General features: G+C 31.6%; 1 protein-coding gene across 3 annotated transcripts in view; it reads right to left on the bottom strand.

Annotated features, from left to right (window-relative positions):
- LOC106683436 (gamma-aminobutyric acid receptor subunit beta-like) overlaps window positions 1-20,080 on the bottom strand; it is a gene marked incomplete in the record, with an annotated part of 109,309 nt that overhangs the window by 20,890 nt on the left and 68,339 nt on the right. For all 3 annotated transcript variants that reach the window (XM_067048750.1, XM_067048749.1, XM_067048751.1), the window contains 2 exon segments: window positions 5,087-5,244; window positions 6,761-6,906. In XM_067048750.1, the coding sequence (XP_066904851.1) occupies window positions 5,087-5,244; window positions 6,761-6,906 (304 nt within the window).

Raw genomic sequence — 20,080 nt, 5'->3', positions numbered from 1 at the left:
AAAGTAATTCAGCAAGTGTATGTGAACTTTTTCTGTTGAAACAACAATTAATAATACCCGTGGTCGTGATACTATGTGAAATAAACTAAATCCAATGAGTTTTTAGTTTTAAAGTATGTTGAGGAAAATGAAAAATGAAGTCTACCCAACAGATGAAGGATTTGGATGGAATACTAAATCAAGTATCAATGACTTCATTATTTTAATATAGTTTTACTTCAAAGTTTCCCAAATTTAAGTTTTTCATGTCTAGATTAATTTACTTTTATTTATATAAGAAATCATTTTTCATATAAACACAATATGTTCTTCTATATATTCGAATAATTTCCTGGAATCAAACTATCGAGAAGTCTAAAATATGAATTTTCATTACTTAAATTTATATAAAAAATTCTGAAGATTAATGTAGTTTAATTTATTTTTTTTTGTGTCAGTTGTGCATTTTTTTAAATGTGTTAAAAATTATTATAGTCAGAAGCAATATTATTTTTATTAAAAAAAACCTAACAATAATACGATTTGGTTATAATGAAGCTTGATATAATAAATCTATTTATTTTGAAATCGATTTATATTAGACAAAGTAGATCTGAAAGAAAATATATTTAAACAAAGTAAATTGATAGCATTATATTATTAAATTTATAAAAAATGAAATAAAAATATTATTATTATTAAGACATTTATAAAATAAAAATAACACCAAAACCTTATGAAATTTCACTAATTAAAGAGTCCTTTACAAAGCTTGGCATGGAAGTTGAATATAAATTCAGAACTGAACTAATTAAGTTTTAAGAATTATTCTCAACAACTACGAGATGTTAAAGAAAAATCATCAAAGGAACTATAGCGCATCCTTACTGTTTTATTATTAAACCGTTTGCAACAGCCAACAAACTGTTCTGAGAATTATCTTCATCTAATTTATTTTTAATGAAATATTATTATTTTAAAAATTATGCATCTTAATGAATAGTAAGGTATTCTATGTTTATTAATGGACACACAATGCATAGAAAAGAAGGTGTTTTCAAAGGCTAGTAGGGTATATAGTAATACATTATATAACCTACATATATTAAAATATAACAAGTATCACTTTTATTTGTAATATGAGATAGTCAAATTTAGTATCTGAAATTATTTATGAGTTGAACTTTTTGGTAATATCTGATTCCTTAAAGCTGATTTCACAGGTTTTCGTAAGAATGTGTAGGAATTTTTTTTTTTTATTAACAATAGTATTTTTTATTAAATAAATCAAAACTCGTATCCTTTTTAGTCTCAACAATTTTTATTTCAACAGTCCAACGTTTCGGCCTTTTCAGCCATCCTCAAGGAAATCTTCAATTATAAATTCTTCCTCACATTTTAAAATTTCTTTTGCAGACTATTCTGCCCAGGTCATTCATTAATTATAAGTTAAAAACCTATTTTTTTATTTAAAATCATAAATATCTAAATCTTCTTATTTTAACAATTATCCACCAAATCACAACCATATACACAAACCATTTATATTTTACATACAATATTTTACACAACTATCACTAAGTTAATAATACAATTTCATTATTATAAATTCATTTCAAATCATAAAATTAGTGATAGTTGTGTAAAATATTATATGTAAAATATAAATGGTTTGTGTATATGGTAGTGATTTGGTGGATAATTGTTAAAATAAGAAGATTTAGATATTTATGATTTTAAATTAAAAAAATAGGTTTTTAACTTATAATTAATGAATGACCTGGGCAGAATAGCCTGCAAAGGAAATTTTAAAATTTAATGTGAGAAAGAATTTATAATTGAAGATGTCCTTGAGGATGGCTAAAATGGCCGAAACGTTAGACTGTTGAAATAAAAAGTGTTGAGGCTAAAAACAACACATGTTTTGATTTATTAAATAAATAATTACCTGTCTCAGGAAATTGAAATAATATAATTAAAATAGTATTTTTGTTAAGTTATGGTATGGGATAGCAGATTGTAGGTAAAATATGGTAATTGACAAAGATGGCCGCCACAGTGTACGCAGTCTGTTTCTTAATGCTGAGAAAATTAAATACAATATTTTAAATGTCAGTAATAGTTCTGACAAGAGCACTTTTATAGAAATAATGACAGTATCGTAAATGAGCGCTTACAGATCGAATCCAAGATGCTCTTAAAAAAAAAGAAAAGCTTGTATTTCTTGACCGGTTTTGAAGTAAAAAATGGTATCTACTGTACTTAACAAGTTTTACAGCCTCTTCATCATTTAGCCTACCTAAAAAAAGTAGATTTAAAACTTTTATTTCTTTAACTATGAGTCAAGTATGTACTTGGTAAAACATACACGAAATTTCTAATTTGAAATCAAATTAAAAATATTCGTGATATTCCGCAGAATATAAATTTGTGTAAATGTGAACACAATATGTGCTGCAGTTACCATGTTTTACACCCAGTAGGCCAGTCATGACAGTATCTAATGTCGTGGCAGTATTGATGCACTAGGTGTTGCGTGATAGTTGACAGTACGCGTAGCAGCAATGAAGCTACTGTTATATAAAAACACACGATAAAAAAACTTTCCAATCACAGTAAACGTCAGATACCATGTTTTACGACCAAGTGCCTCAAACATTGTAAAACATGGTCTGACACATACCAAGCCCAGGAACTTATACTTGGATAAAAAAATGTTGTCTGCAAGTACCCATCCTCTATTATTTGCCCCTGTATCTGCATAAAAAAAATTTGCGAATAGCAGCTGGTAAAAGTTTTGTTTTTCAATATTCTCAAAATAATTAATTACTTGTATTGCAGGATTCATTGTATGTTTTATTATGCTTAAAACTGAACAATCGATTTTTCACATGGTATCGTTCCGTCAGTTACCACGTTTTACGACAGAGGGTCTCAAATAATTGTTTATTACTACGGAACATTTAAACTCAAAGGCGATCACCTAATAACATTCATAATTATTACATTTTATGTCAAGAAGGCTTTGAAAAACATTAAATTAGCTCTTAATCAAGGTTTTAAGTTGAAAGAGGTAAGGGGTGAAGAGGGACCTTTTAAAGGACGTCGAACTACGTAAAAGAGAATTCATTTCCAAGTTTAATGAAACAAAAACGAACGAGTTCATGGCGAGGTCGAGGATACCTTAATTTCGCCTCATTTATGTAAGACTGTATCACGGAAGTAATTATAAAGAAGAAATTAAGGTTACACATTGTTTACGGTTAGGAAAGGTACCGGGTACTGAATGTAATTTCTGAAATGCCATTGCTGCAAAAACAAAATTTTACCTCGTGCTATCTTAACCAGAAAAGGTTTTATTAAAAAAAAATCGATTTAAAGAAACTAATGAAAGTCTTAATTACAAATGACAAGAAGATATAATAATAATTAATTTTCGAAAATGTAATGATATGTTGTAGCGAGTATGCTGAGTCACAAACTCAAATCGGTTTAGTCACAACTCACCAGAGCGCTGCACCTCGAGCCTTACCGAAGCTCTCAAATTTAGATATTGCTTTACTTTGTAAAAACATATTGTCATTTTTATATATTAATAATTTCTGTACATAACATTTAGCATCTCAAGCAGACATGTACCGACCGCTTCTCGGTCACAGCCGCATGAACTAGGCCTATAAATAAAGGGGCTCTAAATCCCAAATTTGATGTTTGACCCACCTCATTCCTAGCCCTAGTCATAGCACTGGTAGCGTACGTACACTCTAGTTGAGATAGAGAAGTTCATTGCCGATTTATTCTCACAAAAGTTGTTTTTCTATACACGTACCTTAGATGATGGTCTATCTTCTCTCCTTCTCTCCAGCAATCTTAGTCCGTCCGCTTCATCTCGGCAACTAAGATTGTAACCTGATCCTTAACGATTACACTGGTCCGTCCGCTTCATCTACTAGTAGCTAGTAAGCTGGCTCCTTTCTTGACAGTTCTAGTCCGTCTGGTTCATCTCGGCAACTAGAACTGTTACTCTACCTCAGACTCTCTCTTATATAGATACAGACTCTCTCTTATAGACCTCTTCTACCTGCGTCAGTGTCCAGGGCTCATCCTCTGGCTCTCAATACGCCTTGGCGAGGGCCTTCTGTAAAATGGATACCAGGCTGGAGAACCGCCTAAGACTATACAACCCCGACAATAATATATCCAATGTTTATTGCCATAAAACTTTGACTTCCAGCCCTACAGCATCCATTAATAATATTTTACTCATCCCTCTCGATTAGATCTGCTGTCTAAGACAAACCACTAACTTGGAATCCTCCCCCAAAACTGAAAGGACAGAAAACTGCTCGTCGATTCCGACTGTTACAACACTAATTAGACAAACAATCTATACTTCCAATTAAGTACAAATGGCTTATTTACAAGACCAAAATAAGACCTATTTGAACTTTGTGGTTGGGATCATTGTGGCTCCATTGAACTATTGAACTCTTGTATCTCCTTACAGTCCAAAATCCTTCACAAAACCATAAATAGTTCTTACTTTGACGTAAAATCATCCGTAATAACCTCAATGTTTTTGTTTTTATTTTATTTTATTTATTTATTTTTTTCATCCAAGACTCCCATTGGAATCCTATACTGCCTAACCATGGTTGGGGGTCAAAGTTCTTAATTTTGTGGGACCACCACTCAATGAAAAAAGTCAACGTCCCAACAAATTGGTAAGACTGTATCTTAACCACTGAGCTATGGGCGACCCAACCTCAATGTTCCATATGTTGATAATTTGGCTAGACCTTGCTTCCTCTTCAATTCCTGATTATCCTTATTTACGTTTGAAAAGAAGATGACCTTGAAATTGTCTCCTCTATAAATGTTATTGAACTACTATCGATGAGTAGATTCTCCACAAAATTGTACTATGTTGCTATTGTAATATTATTTCTAATTATATCTCATGTTGCTGTTGTAATATTATCTATCTATGTAATATTGCTTACATCACATTTACTATTTGTTTATTCATTTAATGCAGTATTAAATTACAATAAATAATAATAATATTAAACAAACATATAAAATGAATATTTCTATTCATGCTTACAACTCTCGATCTCGACGGTACAGTTCTGGGAGTCCAAAGGGTAGTAATGGAGGTCCATCATGCAGGCGAGGGTGGTCGTGAACCGCATACCGTACGTGATGCTACCGTCCCCGTTCAACCTCACTAGCTTGTTCCTCTCGGTCACATCGTGGAGGAAACTGCAACAGAACAATCTACTAAGTACCTTGTGCACTGGATATAGAAATAAAGTATAAATAACATGGACATTAATCAAGAAGTAGAGTAATTAGCACACTGGTAAATCAGAGCTTGGACAGTTGAATCTAATTTATATGAAACAAATTAATTAAAACCGGTTTAGACCTACCTTCTACGCCATAATCCCTGATGAAGACCTGAAACTCAGGTCGAAACGTCGGCATAAAATAAATAAATATGGTTTGTTTATTTATGTTGTTCTTTGCTGACCGCACCCCCGACATACTTCTCCAATCATAAATTATAAAAATTTAGTCTTGATTTAACTCACCGAAGACAAATAATTCTAAAATTCTATCCCTGTTCACTATTGATGTACAACTGATAATATATTCGGTAGATTGTTGAATCAGAATGAGTATTCGAGTTTAAAAAGCAATAAATAACTCGATATTTAAAATAAATGCGAAAGAAAAGTTGTTAGGTAGAAATTTAAAAATAAACCAGGACCTGCGGGCGATCGAAGATAAGTTCGGCGCCCGCCCACAACACTGCTCCCTTCCTTGACAAGTTGACACTATAGCTTGCTAACTTATACGGTCCAATTGTCACTGCTTTCTTGTCAAATTACTGTTTACTGGAGAATATATAAAAACTTTCTAGGGCGAATCGCCATTGCTTGGCGGTATCGGATAATTCTCACAAGGTATCATTAGGTATAACGGTTTACTGTAAACCATCGAGACATTGCCAGGGAAAGCAGCGATATAATTTAATATATACAAATATTTAATTTTTTTTTATCTGTTTATAAATGAATATTTCTGTTTTGTGTTTAAAATAGTTTTATATGAACTAATGTCGTTATCGCTCCATTTAAATGTTAAATCCAGCTATTATCAAAAGATGTAAAGGTAGTCTTTAAGATTTCGTGGCAGTAACATAATATTTAAATTTTTTTTCGCCGGTTTCTAGTTATAGCTGATTTTACAATGTGTTCGGTATAAATACTGTTTCTTATATACTGCTCTATCCGCTGTTACTGGCTTCTTGAAAAGATAAAGATAATAAATTTTAATGAAACCTCCAATATCCCATTTTTATTTATTTTATATTTTAATTCCATGGCTTTGCCATAGGCTACAGCTATACTATACCATCTTAACTGAACTCATATCAGCACCCTACAATGCCACAAGGCAATCGAAGGAAGAAGAGACACTAATGTATTTCATGTATTACGTATGTATGAACTACTAATGTTATTATTATTGATAAAGGGTACAAAAAAAAATTGAATATTGAAGGTAGGGCGGGAAGGGAAGATTCTCCCTATTAAAGATCGTAACGTTGTACTACATTTACCAATACTCGTTGTATGTGTATAATTTTTTAAGGTATGAAAATAAAATCTCTTTCGGAGGGTGGGAATTCCGGGTCCACACCGATCCCTAGTTTTAAATAATTTTACAATCTTTGCTAAGAAAGACTTAATAATTTTTTTGGCAAGCTTACCTGTTTTTATCGTTTGCGAAGAAGGTATCTGGAACCCATATCTTCTCGGCAAAGTCACCAGACAGTGTGAGTACTTCGTCGTTGTGGCTAAAAGTGAGTCTCTCGTCCTTCCAATATTGGTTCAGGTACATCGTGATAGTGTAGTCCTGTGAAAGCAAGAAAAAGTTAAAGGATTCATTTACTGGGCTGAACATAATTTCATCCCACTTGGCTCAGTATAACAAAGATATTAAGGATGATAAATCAAATACCTTTTCCTGCATAACCAGTTTTACTTTTACTACAACCTGAAAAAGGTTGAAGAAGTACGGGGAAGTAAAAAGGATCGAATAAATCTTAAGTCTCAAGACCATAGTGATGTGATTAGGATTCATATTAATTTCATACTTAATCCCCTTGAATTCTCCAACCCAAGAAAGTGCTGGATTCTAACTTTGTGGGTAACAGAAACAAAAAATATATTATATTTATATAATATAATAGTAATATAACCCCCTGGAAGATATTAATTAATGTATTTATTTAATTAGTAATATATATGAAATTTATTACACTTAAAGCCAATTCCAAATAAGCAAAAAAAAAAAAAGATGAAGAGGAGATTTGTAAGGAGGATTTAAATTATTGCATGACATTGTATAACCAATTGCTAATTACTCGAATCCTTGAAAGCAGAGCATCGTTAAAAAGCAAAAAGAAATAATAGAACTCTTCAATTTCACAGTCTGAAAAAAAAAAAACGAGAATAATTTAATGACTAACATTTTAAAACTTCTTCTATAGTTATAGAATTATTGTGAATTTCGATTAAAGTATTATTTTATTTAAAAGGCACAAAATCCCAAGATAGTTTTACTAGTTCGGGCTTTACTAAAACAGGTTTATCTGATCACGAAATGTTCCAATTAATTGGTTCATCCCTTTTCATCTAACAAATAAAAGAGCAGTGTAATTTACGTGGATATTTAGGAACTTATGCATTTATAAAAACTTATTGTTTTTTGTGTTATATAAATAATTTCATATTTTAAGCTGTGAGCAAATAACCGTCCACCAGTAATACTAATCATGTCCTTACCTTCCCAAAACTTTGTTTTATATACTGAATAAAATGAGACGAATGTTTACAAACATAACAATCACCTATTGATCTTGGTGATAAATATATAGTATTTAAAAATAAAAATAAACGGTTTACTTTTCAATAATAACGCAGAATATACAGAATATACTTAGACCGTAGAATTACAAAGAGCACTCATAAAATGTTCTTAAAGATAATAACTTAAACTGCGTGACAGGCTGCTGAAGCGTATAATAGACAACCCCTCCAAACATGTAATACAAAAACTAATGTATTACGTATTACTAAAGCCAATATGGGCTCCTGTAGCACAACTGGTCTTGCAAAAGCTACATTCATAAAATCCAACCCATTACACAAAATACAAAACGAATTAAATATACATTCTGTGACACAGAATGCAAACATTAAACAAAAAACAACATACACTTCTCTAATCCTAAGTAACTAAATTTTCCTTTGCTCATTTTTTTAAAATTTTATATTTTAAAAACATCATAAAACAGATCACAAAATGTGAAAAAGAAAACGGAGGGAGCAATAAATTATAACAAATTTACGACATGTGCTTCGCCATAGTAGTGCAATTTTTGTTAAATAAAAATCAATAGTTCTATCAGATAAAGACCCGTATGAACTAAAATGCATGATAGAATGGATAGAGAAAAATAAAATAAAAAGGAAAATGGAACTTTCAACTGGTTAACGGCAAAAATATTTGACGACATGGTACGAGACATTTTTTTGCAAAAAAATTAAAATCGATATTTTGGTTTACGGATGTCTAATATCTCTCAAATGAGGTGCAACAGCTGGGGTAGGAGTAGCAGTTTTTTAATATACGCCAAAAAAAATTTTCAACCAGAAAATAACGGGGAGGTATTTTTATTTACTTGAAAGAAATGAAAAATTAATTTTTGTAACTACTGGAACGGCCACAATTTTTTATTTCCTCTTACCATGGTTGGCAGTCACCAATTTTACTCTTAGCTGTATTTAAGAAATCAACAATTGAGGTGATGAAATATAGTTTCTTCCTTTCTTGGGCTCTTGCTATTCTTAAAAAAAAATCGCTCTAATTGTTACTTGCAATTTTATTAAAACCAACAACTAAATTTATTAAATCATTTATTTTATTGACCTAAGCTGTAAACGGTAGCTGTAACTGGGTTATGAAAACTAAACAGTATAAGACAAACAATAAAAGCTTCCAGAAGGACGGGGGCAGAAGTGTGGGATTTAGGCCCGACTGCTCTTCTAAGAGCTTTCCGGTTTTATGCCCGTCTTTTATTCACCTCGCTCTGATCCCTCTTCTCAAACTTATTCCTTCCTAAGTTTAATCCGTGATATAGCTTGTTCTGTTTCAAAATATGAAATTAAATATTACTTCATAACGCTTTGTTTTTAGAATTGCTTTGAAACCTTTCTCTTAGACACTTAACAGATGCTGATACGCGTAGAAGATGGTATTTATAGCTTTAAATTACATCAACCGGATTCCGTCAGGTCCGAACATGAGGGTTGGAGATTTGATATAATTTAGAGGTAAGAGATCGATTCAAGGAATATTTAAAAAAAAAAAAAAAATGAGTATACTTTTAATTTTTTTAATAAGGTATTTAATGTTTATTGTGGACTTAATACAAAGAGAAGATGGTAAGGGATGCGGTCAGTAATGATAAACAGACATAAGTAAAAATTATTTTATTTGTGCCGAAGATTAAACCTGAAATTCAAGCCGAAACGTACAAAAATCAAACCAAACCAGTACAAATAAATTAAGTTTTAAGTTTTACTTTTGTTTTAAACTTATAGCTTACATTTCGAACCAAAAATGAGCTGTCTTTTGTAAGTCAAAATACTTATAATATGAATAAATTATATTTTACAGCACCAATATGAGAACAATTTAAAATCGTATTTCATATAAGTTGCATCTATTTAAGATTTTTTTGTTGCTAAAAAATCATGAAAGGTAGATGCAGCAAAGGACAATTTTTGAAAGTATAATTCATCGATTAATATAATATAATTTTTTTTACAATCATATAAATGAGAATTCAAATCAGCGCTTATATATTTTTTTAGTTGCTCTATGTAGGCAATAAAGGTTCCTTTGTTTTATTTATTGTGTATCTTTACATTATACACTTTTATAATGTAATATATAATTTAATATATAAAATTAAATACATTCATTCCTATTTATATTAAGCATGGGGAACTACAAGCAGAGCTTATATTAAACGTTTATTGGTATTAAAAGTCAGTGGAGCCTGAGCGAGGGCGTTAGCCGCAGAAGGACTTGAGTGGAAAATCTAGACAGAACTCCAATAAAATTATTTACTATAAGTCTCTGAGCCAGCACCAATTCAATCGTTGAAGAGAATTGTAAGGATGGGTAAAACTAAGTAGTAATTGAATACTAATTCTAAAGTTTATAACTTACTGATATATTATATTACAAGAGGAGGAAAACAAAATTGTAATAAAGGTGTGGCAAAAGGAATCATATATAGTTAAAAAAAAAAGAATGGAAGAGTGGGGATAAATAAATATTTAGAATACAAAATTCATACATGACAAATTTATAGTACAACATGTTTGCTTCTTCTTTATTTATACCAGTAGTTCTCATCAGAAAAATCTAATTCTAGCTCTTTGTATTTATCGTTTAAAATTCAAATATTTTACATTTAGTAAAGATTTTAAATATTAAGTTGTTGAAAAAAATTAAATATAACGAACTCACTGTCATGGCTGCAAAAATCATAGTATAAGTGATTTAAAAAAATATGAAATGTCCGATTTTATTATTATTATATTAACTATTTTTTTTTCGGCCAAGACTCCCCATTGCAGTCCTATACTGCATAGCCTTGTTAGGGGGTCAAAGTTTTTCATTTTGTGGGACCACTACTCAATGAAAAAAGTCGACGCCCCAAGGCCGGATTCGAACAGGCACCGCCAATAGACATCAAATTGGTAAGACTGTCTTATCCACTGAGCTACGGGCGGCCATTTTATTTTAACTAATAGTGGTATTTCAGATGTTTCCACGTGACGGTCAGGAGCGAAAAGCTCCAGTAACTATTCTCAAAGCGGCATTTTGAATGGGATCTAGCATCTGGAGTGTTGTTTTGCTTACCGAACCGTAGGCCACAAACCCATAATAAATTCGAGTCTTATATTCTTTACAACCATATTCTTCGGTGTACTCTGCAGAACTCTTCGGAATCAATCGCGCAGTTTGCAATATACCTCTTAACTGCCCCCGCTCGGTCTTCTGTTCTGACAGAATCTGCCCTCAAATCTTTACAAAATCCATTTTCAACGCACCCAATAATAATAGAGTTGATGCATCTGAAAACTTTGATTTTTTTTTGTACTCTCCAAATTGAAAAAAATAAATAATAAATAGATACAAAATATGCTAGTTGAAGTTTCCTTCCTTTTTCTACCCATGGGCACTTTAAGGTATTGTTTTTATAGCAGCGAGGTTATTTTAGGATATCCGGGAATGAGAAGGCAGACTCGCACTTCCGACTAGCTATAAAGACAAGTCAAGTCGTAGCAACATCAACAAGCAAAGATGTTATTTCTTGGATCAAAGAAATTGGATGGAAAAACGAATGGTTCAACACGAGAGACAAGTTAAGAATGGTCCAGCAAACAGTGAAACGTCCAACTAGATATTTGATTCAGCTACGGAGATAAGATGTGGTTCTAACCCATCTTCATACAGACCATTCTCGACTCACCCACGATCATCTCATCAAAAAAGAAAATGCACCGATATGTCGCTACTGCGGGTACGATCTCACCGTTTGGCACATCCTCACTTGTATGTATTACTCTGGAATCACACCGATTATCTTCAGATTTACAGGAGAGAATATCCCACAACAACAAAACTTTTTAAGAAGTATTAATATATACGATCACATATAGGCTAACTGTAATTCTAGCCTGTATAAGTAGATGCATAATTTAATATAATAATTTACTACCTATGTCAATTTTAATTGTAACTTTGTAAAATGTAAATTGAAATTATAAATTTGTATTTTTAACTTTCTCACTTTGTAATTGTGACTTTGAGAATATGTCAATTGTAATATACTATGTAAACACAGTGTAAATGACCCCAGTGGTCGAAAACTAAAATTAAAAAAAAAATGAATTTACATAAAACAAATTGTCACAACGATAAAAATAAAGAGCCATTTAATGTCATAAATGACGGGATGTGATAAAAGTGAGGGAGTGAGGGTCTTTATTTAAGGGCAATAAAGCGCAGTGTGATGGTGATTACGCAGCGGGGTATAAACCTCTCTCCACGAGGGCTTGAATTGCACGGTATACCATATCTGTGGTTTAATTCAAGGACACCCAATGTAAGATCAGTTAATACATATTGTTTAAGGATCACATCCTTAATAATAATTAAAACTACATAACAATGTTTCCCATACACAACAATTATTCAATCACCCATTACAAACAATTGAATATCTACTTGCCCTAGTAGACTGCAGTAAGGAAAATTAGGATACCCTAAATGTAAAAACAACCATCTTTAATTTCATTAATTTGCACTCATGAGTAGAATGAGTGAGTGAATTTAGGTTCAACCAGAGCCAGGCAGGAAGGAAAAAAAGAAAGAAATGAAGAAAGCAATCTGAAGCAATACGAAATCACCAGACAAGTAAGTCCAACGTCCAACCAACGTGAAACTATAACAATATTGAATGATCAATCAGGATTTATTAACTTAAACAGAAAATTTCATTAAATTGTTAGAACAGAAAAATAACATTTAATTCGGGCAAATATAATTTATTTCTTTTTTTTAATCAGTTTAATTTTATTTTGAGTATTATGATTTAAAATTTTGGTTAAATCTATGTTAAAAATATAATGTAAAGTTAATTCTGTTTCTTTATTCAATCATTCTAATCTATCTAGACAGTCAACTATTCCATCATTCAAGTTTCATTACGGTCCACTTATTCTCATTCATTAACTAGCACTAAATCATTTTTTTTTGGTTTCACATCAATCCACAAAAAACAAACGCCATCATCTTTCATCTCATCTCATCTCATTTTCTCATACAAGAAAACTCCCAACAGAGCACCTAAACTTCATGAACAGACAATACAATCCACGAAACATCTCACTTACCTAGGCATTAAACTAGAAACACATCTATCTTTCACTGCACACATACAGAAAAGAATACAAATTGTCAAATCAACATCATACCAACATAAACACCTCATCTATTCACCAGGGCTGTCACTCAGACTCAAATTACTCATCTACAAAGCAATACTACGACCATCACTCCTACACGGCGCACCACTACTACACTATCTCTACCCAACAGCCCTGAAATCACTATAACAATACCAAAACAGTACACTACAGAAGATATGTCGAGGGACATCTCTGGAAAGACGTAACATGACACACATTTATAACGAACTACAGTGTACTGTACAACAACACATCACACGGAGACACATTAAATTCTTTGACAGTCTCCCTGCTTCCTTTAATCCAGTATTCCTATCTATCACTCCATCTCCCCCTTCCTGCGAGGTAGCAGGGCAGGAAAGGTTCCAAAAATCCTATCAACATCACATCATAACTCCATCTTCTGGTGTCTGGAGATTTCATGGGGTTCATAAATATTGTTTTCAATAATTCGAACAATAGGTACCGATCCATAATGCGGCGTAAGCAAATACCATTTTGCAAGACATGTAGGTATTAAAGGTAAGGAACCAGCGTTATTAGCTTTAGGTTAGTTTCTCTTTAACTACTAAGATAAAGGGATGACCATATTTTATAAAATATTTTACTGTAAAATTATACTTGATGTAAATTTGTAGTTCATAGATGTTTGAGCTTACGAAGAATAAAGTAATAACATTGTCATATTTAGCTGTCAAATAGTAAATTATTATGAGAAAGATTAATTCATAACTCAAGCGAGTTAACCATAATAAACCATCATCGTAAATTGAATTATCAGGCAGGAGTACATTAATCATAAATATACACTATATTAAAAGGTTGATTACTCTCAATTGTCTTATATCAAATAATATGTCACTCGCAGTAGAGAAATTACTTATTTTGTTAACTAATGTTGTTACGGTATGTGAAACATGGTCACTTACATTTAGTAAAACGGTACCGTAAGATGTTTAATAATTCAGAATTCAGATGGGCACATTATATGGCCTGACTTGAATTCGTTAATTTTAAATTAGATGGTAACATCCAATTTTCGTGATGTGATCGCATGTGTGTTACTGTTTAAAAATGATTTTTATATTTATTCATAGAGAATGAGTTAAGATAAATTTTAAAAACATCTTTTATAAACACACATGCTATCACATACAGTTATATTTATTGGAAAATTATATACTTATATCAGTAATTATAATTATTATATAAAGTTTTTAGAATCAAGATTTAATTATTGAAAGCTAATTTAGTTAGCCGGGATGTTACCAACTCAAACTAAAGTCACGCTGTATTATGTGTCCGTCTGAATTCATTAGACTCATCTTTCTCAAGTCCAAATATTCAACGCAGTATTATCAAACATCTTGAGGTGTCGCTTTTCCATAACGTAAGCGACCACATTTTAAAAATGTAAGAATACCTAACAATAATGTAAATTCATACTATTAAGTTTCGGGAAAGAAGGATGTACTTAGGAGAGGAGTAAAGTTCTAAATCCCGCCAAGTCCAATTTCAAATATTCCATTTTTTTTCATTTTAATTAACAGGTTTGGTAGAAGATTGTCACTAGATGAAAGATTTTTTTCCAAAATTACCTTGTGATAATCTATTACCAAAATTTTTAATGTTATTTCATTAATTCACGCCGTTTTTTTTTTCTTTTCAATTTTAGCCACTTTTTAAATATTGCTCGAACAATATTAAGGCTACTTTTGAAAGATTTAGTCAAAAGTAATATAGGACCGTTGCTAAATCGGGGTTTTAGTGGGGCGGGTTTACCGGAAAGGGTTGATTGCCTTTAAATATTTTTTGTATTTTGATCTCCTCTTGTGAGATTGTGAAATGTTCATCAACCAACTTACTCGCTATAAGTGTCTGTTTTGAATATAAGTAATAATAAGATAAGATAAAATGTTCCCCCAAGTGGAGCGGCCCTCCCCTTTCTCTGTACCCCCTGCCTTCAGCGGTTCCATCCCAACCCCTTATAATGCCATATGACAAAGGAGCAAAGGAAGGGCACCAGTTACATGTTATATAGGGATATATATTGTATTATTATATACCTATATATTAATAACGGAGGAGAGAAAAAAAAATATATTAAATTTTTTCTTTGTACACTCCTTTCTTACTATATTCATTCAATACACACATATAACAGGGAAATGATAAATGTATACCTGTAAATATTTCCTTGGATTCCCTTGTGACAATATTATAAGATTAGTGGCAGGGTCTAGTTAGGGTAGTTAGAAACAATAATCTACAGGCGTTAGCTACATGCTCCTAACTACCTTAATTGGACCCTGCAACTAACCTTATAATGCCATAAGGCCATCCAAGGCAATATTTCACAGGTATACATATATCATGTATTAAATGAATATAATAATGGGTACGAAAAAACAAAAGAAGATAAAATGTAATAAAATAATGAGATAAGTAATAATACAATTTAAAAAATGAACATTAACATTTTACACCTTATATAAGAAATTTATACAATCATAATAATATGAAATAGGAATGTGTGAAGCGCTATAGAATTTTTTACTTATCAATAGTGACTCATTTCTTTCATAAGCCAAATATTTAGAAATTCTTTGATCGACTGATATTGGGCAACCTTAATATAGTGATGACCAGGGATGTCCGACAGCGTCGATAGCGGATCCTATATCGGCTAATAGATTTGAACCATTGGCCTGTCATGTCAATTACAGCCCACCTGTTTGAATGCGAAACCTCGATGACATCCTACCAACCCGTCAAACTTTATCTGATGTTTCTAGCACTTTATTCGTATAAAATTTAGTACCCAAATGTGGTTAAGGATGATATTCAGGTAAATGATACTTACTGAAAAATAATATTTGTAACTTACAGCTGCTTACACATAATTATACAATAATATTTATAAATGCGATCTCCTGAATATCTGAAAATATGAGTTATCACAAGGGGATTTGTGTTAATAAATAGACACTTGGAACCAGAAAGAAACAAAACATACATTTCACAATGACCTTTTGACAGAAGCGAAAATAATTAACTCCAATTTCAATTATTATTCGGACAATTGTAGTGTGAAAGTTTTTACAGAGGGGTTGAAACCTGCTGATGTAGAAAGATAGTTGATCATTTAGTATTAAAGTAGGAAAGATGATTTTCGAATCCGGCCAGGGGCGCTGACTTTTTTCATTGAGTCGCGGTCTCACAAAATGAAAAACTTTCCCCCCCGTCATGGTTAGGCAGTATAGGATTCTAATGGGAGTCTTAGAATAAAAAAAAAGATGAGTTGGATCTGAGAGGTATAATGAAAAAATAATAATAATTATAAAAAATATGTAATGCTGTTTATTACAAAGAGTTTGCGTCAGTGAGTGTTTAAATCATTCATTCAGCTTTTCAGTTAATGCCAATTAAAAAGAAAACAATTTTTTAGTTTTGTATCTAAAGCATGTAAGACATCTTTAGGGCAAGAAATATGTCACAATTAATAAGTCTCATAATAGTATTAGGAATTATTAAAATAATTTCATTGTCGACCCCAATCGCCCATATGTTTTCGCCGAAATATCTTATTCTTATACGTGCAATACTAGAGCCTGATTTATTACTATGTTAAGTTTATATAAAATTAAAAACGATGTTAAATTTCACAGAAGTTGCAAGTACCAATTTGATCATTACAGCACTCTCAGTTGGAAAAGATCTAGGTCTGCGCAAATGTTCTGATTTATGCTAAAAAGTGATTTACAATCTAAGTGCTATATTAAAAAAAACAATGAAAATTGATAAATTAGATTAAAAATGCAGTCAAATACTTTTACATGGAAACTATAAAATTAGCCCTTACAACAAATTTGAGGTTAACCAATCGAAGACAACCTAAAGTATATGTAACCTAAATCAACTGGATTCATAAACCCGTCCAATTTCATGAATTTAGCCATATTTTAATATGGAATTGGCGTAGACAAATACCTCATTATTTCGTTTTACTGTACTAGCCAATGTAGATTCAAAACTTTTAATGACTCATTTTATGAAATTATTTATTTTCATAATGATCAGATAACACAGATAACTTTTTTCTATGAATGTGATTGTTTTTCATATTTGGGTCAATAGAAAAATAAATATGAATATTATTGATATGTTATACGTAAAAATAAAAGAAGTATTTCTAAAATATTATTTCTATGTCCTTATGGGTAATTTTGTTGAGATGATATTGCAACACAATGGAATGATACATTTTTCTCTAGAGTTTAGAAAACACTCTTTAAGTGTTTATTATTGTATTATAGCAATTGTTGATTATTATAGCAAATTATGTTAGTACGGAACATTTCCTGCGAAAAAATAAAGTATTACATTTCTATTTTTAGCTTTGTGTTAAGAAAAGATAAATTTTTGTAAATTGAAAAAATCAATAATTTGATAATTAACAATTCAATAATTCACAAGACAGATTTAAATGTTTATATTTAATTTTCTACCTGTATTTACAATATAATATTAGAAGGATAAATTCATTTGTGAGGATTGAGCGCAAGGGACGGACATAAAGATGTTTTTAGAGCCACTATGAATAGGATTAAGTAAGCCATATCTGAACCTGTCAGTTACAACTGGTTGAATATCTAGCCCCGTAGTATTTTATGAGGAACATATTTATTAGGGCCATTAAAATTATATCGACTCCTGGTTTAGAGAAGTGGTTAACTTATCTAATGGCATAAACACTGAACTATGGGATATAATTACTAATAATAAACCGATTTAATGTTTATTTTATGAATATTGAATATTTTTAATTTCTCATAAACGTAAAAAAAAAACTTCCTATCTTCACGATTCAGTCAAACAAAACATAAGAAAAAATAGTATCTTCATCATACAGCACTAATATTCATCTTAACAGGAGCAGTAATTTACGCGACAGAACAGTATTTGGACAAAATCTACCTAAAAACCAAGCAAATAAATAACGATGAATGTCGAAAAATCTGTTAGAATCCTGATTCCCTCTACAAAATAAAAAAAACACTCGGTCATTTATTGTTTAAATGCTCATTAATTACTTGAGATTGTGAGATTTCCACGGAATAGAATCTCTTAGGAATATCTAAACCACAAATGATAGATGATACGAGTAGGTAATACTATTTTACTGTCGAAGATTTAAATTGTAGGGGCTCGGTCGGGTAATTTGATTTAAGAATGTTCCTATTTTAAAATAACATAATTTAATAGCTTTTATCAAACGAATTAGGCTTTATATTTAATTTGGCCAGGGGTTACTTCACTTTTGATTGGTTAGTTGGGTATAGTAAGTGAACTGTATTGAAATGAATTATAATGAAAAATAAAACCGAATTAACAGAAATAAAAATCTATTGTGTAAGTTACAGATGGTGTAGGTGTTGGCCGAAACAAAACATTTCTTGTTAGAAAGAGTTAATTAATTTTGATTGGGGGTCTACGGATTTTAATGATGTTATGCCTGTAGATGATGATGTGAATTATATGGGAATATGTGGACTTACTCCATACTTCCTTTTTCTTCACAGAATTCTTATATTTGCTTCCTCCTCTGTTGCCAGAGGGCACTTCAGAATATTTCTACTCACTCAGATTTTTTTTCACTGAATATGAGTGAAGAAAGAATGACTGCTTGTAAAAAAAGATGGCTCTCTCATCCCCCAAGTCTTTTCTTCTCCCCACAGAGGGCGCTAGAGGAAGTAAGATTTTACTGTTGGCCAGATTGGACACTCATAGTGCCTACATTATGGGAACCCACCATTAAGCCTTTCGGTTTGCCAAACAATTTAGGTTATTAAATTTATTATTTTTTTTTTTTTTCAAGTTTGTCAATACTCTTACATAACAACTTTAGTTTTAATGTTGTTGTTGATTGTTGCTTAAAGGCGTAAAACCCTCTGGTCATCAACGCCTATAGGATGATAAAAGTAAAAAAAAAGTTTAAAAAAAAAAATAAATAAAAATCGAAGAGGAGTTGTAATTTATAAAGAAGGCGATGTGCTTTTAAAAATTCAAACACCAATGTAATTTTAGCTTCCTCATCTGTCAGAGCTTCTGATAAATTTGGGGTCAGTTCTATCCTGTTTATTATTGGCAAATAGTGAGTACATTCTTCAAAAATATGTTTAATCGTAAGAATGGACTGACAATATTTGCACGTTGGAGGTGGCAGTTTTCTGATCAGGTGAGAGTGCGTGAGGAGAGTATGACAAGCGGGTTAGAGCAACTTCCTCCCTGCGGCGGTAGGATGTTGACCATGGTTTTACTGATGGTTTTATTTGTTTGATTTACTCGGAGAGCTTTCATCCCACTTGGCCTGCCATTTTTCTAATATTTGTAATTTAAGGGTTGTAAAGTTCTGATGGGGTAAGAACGGCAGGGAGCGTGAGTGCCTATCTGGCAGCTTTCTCTGCGAGCTTGTTACCAACAATAGTTTTAATGTTGTTTTATCATACTTTATCATTATTATGTTTCTCTTTTATATTGATCCCAAGTAATAGTTTACCTAACTTTTCACTAATTTAGATTTTACTGTAAAAAGAAATTGTAGCAGTCTTGGAACAGATGACAAATTTATGGAAAGACAGATGTGAAATTTCTGGAAATGAAATCATTCAGTATCCTCTTATAGCTCAAGTTATAAAATATTAGTTTCATAATAATTAAAATATAACAGCCATTTACTTTGTCAATTCCACCAGCAAAATCTTTTAAATAGTAAAATTGTTATAAAAGAGTATGACGACAAGAGGTCACTCAATCGGACCGGTACTGTCGGTATTTTTAAGCTCCTACTCTTCTATTACCTTATTTTTTAAAAAATGAGCAATAACTGGCCAGCGCTGCCCACCTCCACCACTTCTGTGTCGTCTTGCATCACGAATTCAATATACTCTCCGAATGGGAATACTTTATATATA

This window comes from Halyomorpha halys, unplaced genomic scaffold (genome assembly GCF_000696795.3).
Source record: "Halyomorpha halys isolate HHAL.00 unplaced genomic scaffold, Hhal_1.1 Scaffold483.1, whole genome shotgun sequence".
NCBI lineage: Eukaryota > Metazoa > Arthropoda > Insecta > Hemiptera > Pentatomidae > Halyomorpha > Halyomorpha halys.
Note: the sequence above shows the minus strand (reverse complement) of the source record. Positions and strands in the feature narration are given on the sequence as shown.